Consider the following 11,989-nt stretch of genomic DNA (forward strand, 5'->3'; position numbering starts at 1 on the left):
AGGGGTAAGATCATATCACTATTAGGGGAGTGTGTTATTAGTGTCACAGGCAGGGTGACAGGCCAGGCCATTTCACTTCACAGATGTTCTGCTTGGTGAGTCTTTCATAAGCTATGACAGAGAGAAGAGAAGCAAAGGGAGTAGAGTTTGGGAGATCTTGAAGCGTATTCCCTCACTAAGGCTGTCATGCTTGAGCATCAAAGGCCATGTGTAGTAGTACAAGCATAAAGTCATCATAGAAAGCTCAAAGTCAAACAGAAACAGGGACTAATGTCATTTTTAAATACTCTTTTCCTGGGCCTGTGTGCACGTTCAGTCGTTAAACAAACGGGACCACTAGTTTGAACGTTTTGTTATGGAACGGCCTGTTTGGCTGCTGCGTTAGCTGCATGCACGACTGCAAATAATTGGCCAGTTAACTAATTACACCATGAAAGTGACGCAGGTGCAGATTACGTCATAATTAAGGGGAACCTCCTGGAAAACCCCATCAAACAAAGCCAAACTGCGCATGTCTACCACTCATAAGCAGCAATAAACCTGGTGAACAATAACGGTGTCCCCAAGAGAAGATCAAGAAAAACATTTTTCAGTCAGAGAAATGGAGATTTTATTACCAGAATACACATGGATGAACAGCTGTTATCAGTGAGTCAATCAGGTAAACCAAGAGGAAATTTGGGTGATCTCAAACAGAGTAATTGTGTGGCGTTTCCAAGCGCACAGTATAAAACCTCAATAATAAAATAAGCTATATGAAAGCTGGTTTGAGGAACAAGCACCACAGCAGGACCCAGACGAATAAAAGCAAAGAGCGAGTCAAACTTGGAAAACTGGCAGCAGCAAGCCTCGCTGGTTTGAGACTTTGACTGTCTCCCTTATGTCAACTGTTCACTGAAAAAATGTTGTGTATCTTAAATCTAAATTTGCCGTAAGGCCACACATCACCACCTTTCCAAAGGATTTTCCACTGTCTGTGCATATTTCGTCTCAAACTGTAATGCATAGCGCAATGTCTGCCTCCAAACAGCCAAACAGGCACTGTAATCCTGACATTAGCGCCTGTAATGGTGGGGTCTACCACCACTAAATCTAACGCTCTTTTGACCCGTTACCCTGGCTCATGCTTACACTTATAGATTTCTTTTTTCGCTGTTAGTACAAACAAACTGTTTTCCTTGCTAATGGCTGGTCATGCATAAGGGCCCTGGTCTCTTTACATACAAGTTGAGACAGAGTCATATGTCTGTCAAGAAGACAGACATATGTTAGAAGCAGGTAGGACAGAATCTAGTACCCCTTTGATACAATGACAGTAATTAAAAATAGAGGAGAGATATACAAGAGGTAAACAGAAAAGGAAGACTCAAGAAATAAATAAAACAACAAAAAACAGCTCAAGATGGACTTGAAAGGAGATACAAAAAGTCTATTGCAATGAGGGGGGTGACTATGGGGGTCCCAGTGGTCCCCACAGGGACCTAGGGGCAAGTCTCAGCCTTGTCATACTCCGCTCCACTCCTCCTCCTCCTCCTCTCCACACCAGCTTCAGTCCCCCCTTCTCCTCCTCCACCACCCCCTGTTCTGCCCACGGAAAACGTCGATAGCAGGCTGCCGGTGCCGAGGTCTCTGGTGGACACTAGCTCATTCTCCCGGCATCGACAGGCCCGCCAAATCAATATTTAGTTCCCCACTAACAAGCTGCCTCGGGGTCTGAGCCAGAGAGAGAGGGAGAGGGAGAGAGGGAGGAATGCAGGACAGTCGAGGATGGCAGAGAGAGACAGAGAACAGGGACTGAGAGCTGTCCAGCTAGAAGGGAAAAACATGGATTCAGTAGAGTCTTGTTGTGTGTGTGTGTGTGTGTGTGTGTGTGTGTGTGTGTGTGTGTGTGTGTGTGTGTGTGTGTGTGTGTGTGTGTGTGCACGCACGAATGAGTGTGGGAGGGGGAGAGGAAGGTGGAAAGGTCAGAAGAAGATCTGGGGAACAAGAGAACAGTGTCTGGTGTGTGTCGTGGTGCGGAGGCGACGCATGAGTGCCTGCGGCAGCCGCTGACAAGAACACAGACAAGACACACATACACACACTCGACACTCTCAATCATACACATATCACAGCGAGCAGACGTTGACAGCACTCGAGCAAAGCTCGAGCAGAGCGCTCACAGATGAGTGGCTGTGCACACAAAGACTCTAACAAACACACACATACACACTCATACAGTGAGGATGTAGTGGCTTTTCTTTGTTTTGACTTTTGCATCATTTTTTTAGAGCCTGGAGCTGAACACATTGGAGTGGGAACTAAAATACATCCTTAATGTACTGCATTTTGATAAATATAGAGCTCGTTTTTTTCTGTACCTCCAGATTAACACAGCGTCTTGGACTGTTGGTGAAACAATATCTGACACCATGTAGTAGGTATTCAGATAAAAAATATATTTGCACATGTAAATCAGGAAACCAAGGCAACAATTATATTCACCCTAAATTTTTTCAGCTGATTAAAGGAAACCTTATCTTAAGGTCTTTTTATCAAATTAGAAAAATATTTAGATTAATGATCTACTAAACTGTATCAACCACAATTTTTAAGCACCTGAGTGTAAAACATAAATTACATTTTAAATTAGACTTTTGATAATATATTAAAGGAAGCAATGAAAATGATGCTGCAAAACATGTAGCAATTCAAATCTGCCAGTGATGAAACCAATGCAATTTTTTATGTACACTTGTTTTGTCTTAAGCCCAATTTTAATGCAGCATTTTTATTACCAGAAACTTTCAAAAGAAAAACTTTCTGTTATCTTTTGACTCTCCAGACAACAGCTATTCTAAAAATCGACACCTCAACCAAGAGTTTTGTTGGCCTAAAAAATATTCCACCAGCTTGCTTTAGTTTGCACATGAGTTCACTTCTATCTGCTTGTGCAGGAATGGGTAACACATGTGGTCATTATCCCAAATGTGAACCTGACCTTCTGCTGGAGGAGGAGGTTAAGGTGTTCCAGCCACTCCTGGTTTCCTGAACTTTCTGATTGGGCCTCTGTCCCCTGCAAACACAAAAGCAAAGAAATGCATTTTAATTACTGAATACAGACTTAAGGATACATAAAATCATGCATATGTTTAAGGAGAATTCCTCAAAAAACAAAACTATCACAGATTTTTGCAGGTATAAAGATAAAACCATCATGTTTGTAAGTGAATCAGATCAGAGATTTGTTTGATACTTGATGCTTCAAGAGGGAATCTGCAACTTTATCTTAACATTTGTCTCTGTGAGTCTCCTGCTTGAGGGCAGAATTGTAGCATCAGAGCAGCAAGGACCTTGAAGAAGCTCTCTAGAGACTCAGTGGCAAGGTATGCCAGCGTACGTTTGCATGCTACTCATGTATAAAGAAGAGCCTTGTTACTGCTAATGAGCAGGGAGCAGAACGACGGCATGGCCATGGACACCTCAGCGCTAATGTGTTACCACCTTACTTTAAACCCCAGGTGTTGCTGCTCCAAATGATGTGACAGGTCTTGTAGTGCTTAAAAGGGGCACGAAAGAAGGAAAGAGGGAGGGGAGGAAGTGTGTGTGTGTGTGGGGATGAATCTAAAAGTCCAGTCACCTACAAGTAGATCTGATGGGAACAATCTTGAGAAGTCAACTTGGGCTGTACAAGGCAGAAGTTGAAAGTGGGGTGGTCACACCTTTATACGACCTTTAACAGACTTTGGTGTTTATTTTATACCTATAGTGCTCAGTAAATAACACAACATAATTTCATGTAAATCAGACAGGCGACTGCTTTTTCAGTGGCAGTGGTGTTGAACATGAGTTCCTATTAGTGCAATTGGTTTTATTACAAGAGAAGCAGATAGTGAATCATTTTGATCAAAACGACTGTAGCGAAGGTTTTAGTGAATTCAAGTTCCTGTCAAACAGTGACTGAAAGTAACTGAAAAAGTAGATGGGGCCATGGGAGTGGGTTACATAGCTGTATTAGTGAGAGCGAAACAGAGATAGTAAAAGAGGGTGTTTTTGTAACTCCTGCCTTCAAGCATCCAACAGGGTGCACATGGTTGTGTGGAAATGTGTGTGTGGAAGGAAGTGTGCCTGTACACCCTCAGTGGATATATAACGAAGCACTGACCCTCCATCAAACATCAGGTGCAAAACAAACTGGCCTGGCAATTACAGTCTTATTACATCTGGATCATTAACTCCACAACAAGTTGTCCGGGGAGCCTTGAGCTGCTCAGCCCTCTCTACTTCTCTGTTGCACACTATGGAATGGACAGAGGCAAAAACAACAAGCAGTATAATGCTTTTATGGAGTCCTTTTTGTTTAGGGCAATAACACACAGTCTTTGCATCTTTGGCTACGTTTCCCTTTTGTTTAAATTCTGTTTTACTGTGAAAAGAAGCAGCTGAGAATTTCTTTAAACGATTTAAAAACCAATAAATGAACTGAAACTTCAAACTTTACTTTTTTTTTCATCTATTATCTTCTATCTACAAATCTCCAATTCTTGCTAAACGGCTAACTCAACTGTGGTCTCAGTTTGTGACAACAATACCAGCTGCACAGATTTTTCACAGCTGCATTTCTGTTGGGTAAAATATGCATCTCTCATTCTGTGCCAGGGGAAAATCAGTGAATCAAGAGTGCTACTGTAGGAAGATGTGTACACTCAAACTTTTGAAAACTTTGTTGTAATTAATTGAAAGGTATCTGTTCCCAGTATTCTTCCAAAATATAAGCCAGAAAACCAGAAGTGGTTTATCTAAAGTTTTCAATACACCTGAAATTCAAAAAAGGCATTGATTTCAAAACCAAAACGCAGTGCCTTACAATGTTAAAAACTTCTGCAATATTGTTGACAGAAGAAATCTGGCAAACTTCAGAAAAGTAGCTTTGTTGGCAACAGAGAATTCTGATTTGAAAGTAAAACTGAGAAGTAAAAGCATTCCCATTGAGCCCCTAGCTCTCATTCAGCACACTGGTATCGCATAACCAAGTGAATAAATGAATACACTTGCCATGTATCAGACTTTTGAAAACTGCTGGGACATACTCATAACCTTGTGTCACATTCTTTAGTCTAAAAAGAAGGAAAAAGGCAATCGACCAGAGTCTTGCTAAAGCTTGAATTTCACAGTTTTTCTACCGTTTGAGAAGTTTCATTTCAACCGTGTGTGTGAATCAGCCTCTGTTTTAAATGTACAGTTGTATATCCTATTTCTTTTGCAAATTTAGGTCGATTTAAACACTAACATCAAGTTGAAAAACAACTACTTAGGCAGTTAATTTCTAAATTATTTGCAAGCCATCTTGCCCAAAAGTAAAGAAAAATGGGAAAAAGTCTATATGAGCAAAATGTATCTATCTAATTGAATATGTTTTTAAAAATTGCCCCAGTTAAATTAACCAGACAAAAAGGGATTGAAGCAAAACAAAAAAACAAAAATCAATCATTTTTTTTACATCTACATATAAATAAAATAAATATAAAATGTTATTAAGGAACTCAATCAAAGCCCTCATATATCCAAAGGATGATTTCCATCCATCTTATAAAACTGACACTTTTCATTTTTTAAGGCTCATAATGTTTGGCAGCAGGCTTGACCTGATTCGTGACTGATCAGTTGACCTATTATAAAGTACAGTGAAAAGCTTGGTGTCACCTGGTAGAAGCCAGGCATGCATACTTCAATGTTTTTCAGTTGCTGATGTACTGGCGTGTCCTCAAAGGAAAGACTCTCCATGTTTAATAAAGCAGTTATCTTTTGTAAAATTGCAGTTTGCTTAAAAGTTTACAGCTTCAAGTAATCAAACCTATCACAATCATATTTTAACCCTCTAGTTCTCTGATATTACATGCACAATTCTCTGATGTGTGTGCATGCTCAACAGCTCAACAAATCAAGAAAAACTCACCCGCTGCATTCGAGCAAAGAGAAGGCCGCCATTAACTGCCATTAAAGCGACAGATATAAAAAAAAAAAGTGGTGAGGAGAGAAGAGTAATTTTCCCAACAGAGGTTTCAGCTCTGATGAGGGGGACTTTTTGTCAAGTGAGAAACTGTTCCCTGTCATCTCCTGGGTGGAGTCCGACTGCAAAGGGATAAAATTGGTTTCAAGTGTGAGTAAGTGCCTGGTGAGCCCTTTCTCATCCTGTGATGGATGGAAGGAAGTCCCCAGAGATGGGAGCTTGATTGTAACATGGGGTTGCTAATTGATGACAAGGCTGGGTGATCTATGGAAAAGAAAGGACTCACCAAGTTGTAGAAGAGTGTGAAACTCAAGAACAAGAGACAAAAGCAAGATTTTTTTTTTCAGTAGGTGGGTTCAGTAGAAGGGAGAGTTGTAGTTACTCAACTTGTGCCGTACTTAATCTTGTAACAACCTGACAGGAGCTGCAGGTGTTTTGATATTGCAGAGTGCAAGAACACTGGCTTTTAACACAAAGCCACATCTTCCTCTATTTAACTGCAGCTTCCAAGCTTGAAAGTAACCCAGCTTTGTGTGTTGTTCACCTAAACTTGGTGTTTAACTTTGCTGACTTTCCACCCAAATCTATCCACGTGTCAATAAGGGAAGTCAAGACAGGTGCAGAGTTTTCTGGCAAAGCTGGATAATCTTAAATGCTGGTGAAATGAACAGAGGTTTGTTTCCTCCAATTTCACTCCTTTTACACCAATTCCAATCTCCAGTGTGCATTCCCAGAGGATGGGCCAAAGTTACAGTAGCTCCTTGCCATTCATTTAGCCTGAATTGACAAAGAAGATACCCAAGGCTTAAAACTGATATTGATGATATAATGTTTCTCTCAGTCTTCTGGTGCAATCACCGAACAAACCCCCTGAAAACTTAAGGCTGTTTTGAACTTTTACAGCACAGGAAATCAATCATAGGTATGCTGAGCGCTCTGAGCATAATTTAGACTTGGTATAGATTATCAAGTTAGCCTTTTTATGCAATGACCCACAGTCCCTTGGCTTTACCTGGTCAGTGTCCATTATGTCCGCAAGATCATTCTCTGACATATTGAGGATGGAGGCAGCGATGGACTTGGCTTTGATCATGGACTTGGCTGAGAGGCCGCCCTTTGCTGCCACAGCATTGGCCTGCCTCGACCTCCTCCTCTTCATCAACTGCTGCTTGACCTCTTGAACGTCTAAAAGTATTTCACTGGCCAGGGCCTGAAGGAGGAGGAGAAGAAGTAAAAAAAGAGGATGATGAAATGGATACAGAAAAACAAGAGGGATAGCTCTGCCTGGCAGATGAATAAATGAAATTGATCAAGCATGCGCCAGAGAGGCCTAGTACATTATGGAGGAATATTGAGTTTGACACACTCAGATTCTCTTCGGTTTCGCCTCAAGCTCCCTTGTAGGAATGTGGACCTGAGGGTTTGTTGCCCTGTCGATTGAAAGCTGAGGGAACACAGCTTTGATACCAAACGCACCCCAAGTTTTGCTAAAATCTCCACAGACAGAGAATCATGCATCAGAGGGAGAAAGACAGAGAGCTGCTGAAAATACAGCCATTCATTTATTTATTTGCTTTCTGAATGTCTCACAGTACAACGGGGCAGCATAACACTGTTAATAATTAAGCTTTGAGGAGCTCTTTTAAATGGTGCCCGAGTGAATGGCAAGCGAGACGAAGCAGGCCTGGGATGGCACAGTTGTCGAGCGCTAAATGGGAGTTTGCTCTAAATACAGAGAGACAATTAAATGTTAAAACTGCCACTGTACACGGGAAAGTCAATAAAGTAAACTCCCCTTTGCTTCATTTTGAGCTTATTGATCGAGGCAATAATCTTCTGTATCATTCCCTTGTAAGCCTGCTGAAAAGCTGACCTTGGAATAGATGGTCAGATGAGAGAAAGCCAGAGATCACGCAGCACACACAAACAAAAACAACAACAAAAAAGAAAAGTAAAAGATGCTTATGGAAGGTATGCAATATATAATCAAACTTGTGAAAAGTACAGTGCGTACACACATACACAAGATGTACAAACATAAGAAAACACTCAAGTGCATTACAGTAACTAGGGTAATCACATACGAACTATAGCAGCAAACATCTCGGCTCCTCTCTCTTAATTTTACACAGGTGGACCAGTTGCATTTTACAGAGCCAGAGGTGGTTCTCACAGGAGAGTGCTAAGAGGCTGGTTAGAGGCGTACAGCTGTAATATAGGCAGCGCTGCTCATTTGCAGCATTAAACATCCTAATGTATAAATAAATTACAAGAAAAGCTAAAAAAGTCAAAGGTGATAAAAACAATAATGATCAGTGTGAAAAACAAGCAGAAAAAATGTGAAGAAAATAATTGAAGCTCCTGAAACTTTTGATATGCACCGATTTTTCCCTTTGGCACCTTGTATTTCTTTACTGAATTAATCATAAACTGGTGTAAATTATATTTTCTTGAAAAAAATGCAACCATGTTGTTTTTTTAACACTCAAATGTGTCATCGGGTACTTTTGCAGCCGAAAATGTAAAAAAAAAAACTATTTTGTTAGTGAACACTACTTATATCACTTCATTTGACATTTACCCCTTAGTACCAGTTGGGGACAGAAACAAAATTTTAAATAATACCTGTTGTCAAAATGGTTTCATTTGTAAATAACAAAGAGGTAACAGTATTTATTGACATCAGCAAGCCCAAATCCTACAAATCTTAAAACTACGTCTCATTCATGCATTTGTATTTATGTCAATATTATTTGTATTCATAGCTCTTTGTATTTATTTCATATACAATACATTTTTATATTTATACCGTCTTCGGTTTTATACATTGTCTGATAACACTCAGGAAGCCATGCAACAAAATTTCATTCCAAGTGCACTGCTGTGTAATTTGTGAAATGACAATAAAAGGAAGTCTAAGTCTTTAAAAAAAGCTGAATCGCTTCAGTGAAAGAGGATGTGACAACTTTGTCCCTTTCCGGATAAGAGAAGACCACTTGAATCCTTTTTGGTCAATGAGTTGTGTTTACTCTTAAAAGTCTATGGATTGATAATGAACAGTTGTAACTCCTATTCTGTCGTCCAGTCCAATAGGTATTCACCGTCACTGGTCAAGGGTTACATTCGATTGACCTAAACCCCGCATGTGAAGTAATCCAGGAAGAAATTAAGGGGTGAATTTATCGCTAATTCTCAGCCCTGGGAGAGACAAAGGGTGGGAGGGGGATATGCAAGCGTTCACACAAGCTTTCAAATACATACATGGAGGGTATGAGTGCGTGTGCATGTGAACATGTCTGGGTGTGCTTGTTAGGAGCTCTTAGCCCAGCTAGTACCACAATCACTATTGCCAGAGGGGCAATTTAGACAGGACGAGGATTAGGGCATGGAGATGGGGATCAAATGAGCGCAAAAAGATATCCTCTTTAATAACTAGCTACCTTTTTGCACACATGAAGACATAAAGGGCAAAAATATAAGGAGCAGGGCTGGAGGAGAAAAGGGCCTTGATTTTCTTGGATTATGTGGGTGCTGGCAAAAAAATGTTTTGGTTTCATTTCTCTTCAATTTGGGATGTTGTTTTAAACAAACTGATCATGTAAAGGTATGGGTGCATGCTGTAATTTTCTCATGGGTAACTAGGCTCTTAAGATTAGGGGATATACAATACTTGTTAAACAAAATGTGTTATTTGGCCCATTAATGGAATGTTTTTTTATTGACTGATCCAGTAAAAATTTGTATCCATTAAATCAACCCAAAAAAGGTACATTTTTTATTTTTGAGGATCTTACACATTCTGACATGGTAGGTTGCAGTATGTGATCCGAAGAAGAGGAGGAAGAGGAAATGCAGCCACAAGAAGACAATAAAAGTAAACATAGCGTTACATCTGTGACTTCTTTTTGACTGTTTTTAAAAAGAACATCATTAATGGAACTTGCAAAGCATATATGCTATGGGTCGGAGAAAAAAAAAAAAAAAAATCAATACATACCGGGATTTTTTGTTCGGCAATATCAAAATTGAAATTCTTTGTCAATTTTTTTTTTTTTTCGAATTCAAATTCTTCATTTCAGTTTTTGTTTATGAACTAGATTGGAAAAAAGTTACCACTTTTCTCCAGAAGGGGGTGAAATGTTTTTCTCTGATTCACGTAATATGCATTTACTGGGAAAATATGGCTTCTGATAAAGTCTGTAGACATTATCATCCTCATTTAACTTTTTTACATGGTCTTGTGTTAAAAATAGGGATGCATGATATTGGATTTTTGCCGATATCCGATATGCCAATATATCGAAACCCCTTTTGGCCGCTACCGATAATCACAAGTTTGTATTTTTTCACTGTAAAGAAAGCTACGTCTATCCTGTACTGGAATTTATGTTACTCTTATTGTGACAGTCTTATTTGTTTAAGAAACACAAATAAAACAAGACAAAAAACATCTGATTTTACCATAAATAAGATATGCATTATTTTTTCAAACTCAAGACATTCAGTATTGAAATACAGAAAAATAATTTCTTTAGATCACATGAACTTTAAATGTACAGTGCATTTTTAAACATAACCAAGTTGCATTTGATTATTTTAGAGCTACTGTAACAACCTGGTGACAGAGCTCTGCAGTGCAAATGAGGTGCTACATTTTATTTAAGGAGCTTATTTTTCAGATGGAAAATAATACTTATCGGCTGTGCCTATCGGCAGAAATTTTCATATCTGCCGATACCGATACATCTGTTTTTAAGCTTTTATCAGCCGATACCGATATTGTGCCGATAACATCATGTATCCCTAGTTTAAAAAGCAAACTGAAAATTGCAAAAATCATAACTACTGAAGAATCATGATTTAAATCGAATTTGCACCCTAAAAATTGTAATAGAATCGAACCGTGAGAATAGCATACTGTCCCAGTCCTAATATATGCCACAAACATTTTTAAGAGAAAAAAAATCCTGAAGATTTACGAAACCTTAAAGTCACTTGAAAAGTTTTCATTGCAAAGCAAAAGTATTTTTAAAAAATGCAGAGCAGCTGTAGCCACAGCTAGAATGAACACAAATTAAACAGTGTCATACCTTTTACCTACCCCGTAGAGTGCATAAACTACACATTTTAAAAAGACAAAACTGTAAAAAAAATCATTCAACCTAATTCAGGTTAGTCATGGTGATCAGATCTGCTCATAAAATCTGTACCCTCCATCCCTGCCCAACACATTGTTATACTCAGGCACTACTGCCACACGAGAGAGTGACAAAAATGCTCTAGTATTCCTCCTGTAAGAATAATCCAGATGACAATCCAAATTATTCCGTATAAAGGGATTAACATTAGTTTGTGTCTGCATGTTGTGAAGTAGTCACTACATGTAGGGCCACTGTTAGCGGTTCAACAGCAGTTCTTCCAGCCTGGGGCGTGTACAGGGGCCAAAATGGTTTGCTGGCATACGATAAAGAAAAATCTCCACACACACACACACACACACACACACACACACACACACACACACACACACACACACACACACACACACACACACACACACACACACACACACACACACACACACACACACACACACACACACACACAGCAGATACAGACCCAAAGAACAAAAAAAAGAAAACACAAGCTCATAAAGACACACACAGACACATCCATACACACACACATGCACAGCCCTCCGGTCCTGATCAATACATGACAAGAGTAAATCTCCTCCGGACGTCAGGCAGTCCAATCAAAGGGCTTGGTGTTCTTATAGGGAATCACAGGAGCCAGGGGGAGACAAACAATGATGTGAATCCTCAACAACAACACAATGGCCCCACCAGCCTAGGGTTGTGGGAATCGAGGAGAGGAGATATACGAGTGTGAGCTGTATTCCGATGCACATCCATAGATGTGTACTTCCATATGTAATGCAGCCTGTATTTTTGAGTAACATGAAGACTGCATGAAAGTCTACTCCACAACATATGAATG

General features: G+C 39.7%; 1 protein-coding gene across 4 annotated transcripts in view; it reads right to left on the minus strand.

Moving 5' to 3' along the window:
- The window catches only part of cntln (centlein, centrosomal protein), an 86,380-nt gene that overhangs the window by 9,226 nt on the left and 65,165 nt on the right, over nucleotides 1–11,989 (minus strand). For all 4 annotated transcript variants that reach the window (XM_074664014.1, XM_074664025.1, XM_074664031.1 and 1 more), the window contains 2 exons: nucleotides 7,002–7,199; nucleotides 2,981–3,055 (listed from right to left, as the gene is read on the minus strand). In XM_074664014.1, coding sequence (XP_074520115.1) covers nucleotides 2,981–3,055; nucleotides 7,002–7,199 — 273 coding nt within the window. The remainder of the gene's footprint in view (nucleotides 1–2,980; nucleotides 3,056–7,001; nucleotides 7,200–11,989) is intronic.

Source organism: Halichoeres trimaculatus, unplaced genomic scaffold (genome assembly GCF_033239565.1).
Source record: "Halichoeres trimaculatus isolate MK-OKI-2021-1 unplaced genomic scaffold, fHalTri1.1 fHalTri1_scaffold_2, whole genome shotgun sequence".
Taxonomy (NCBI): domain Eukaryota; kingdom Metazoa; phylum Chordata; class Actinopteri; order Labriformes; family Labridae; genus Halichoeres; species Halichoeres trimaculatus.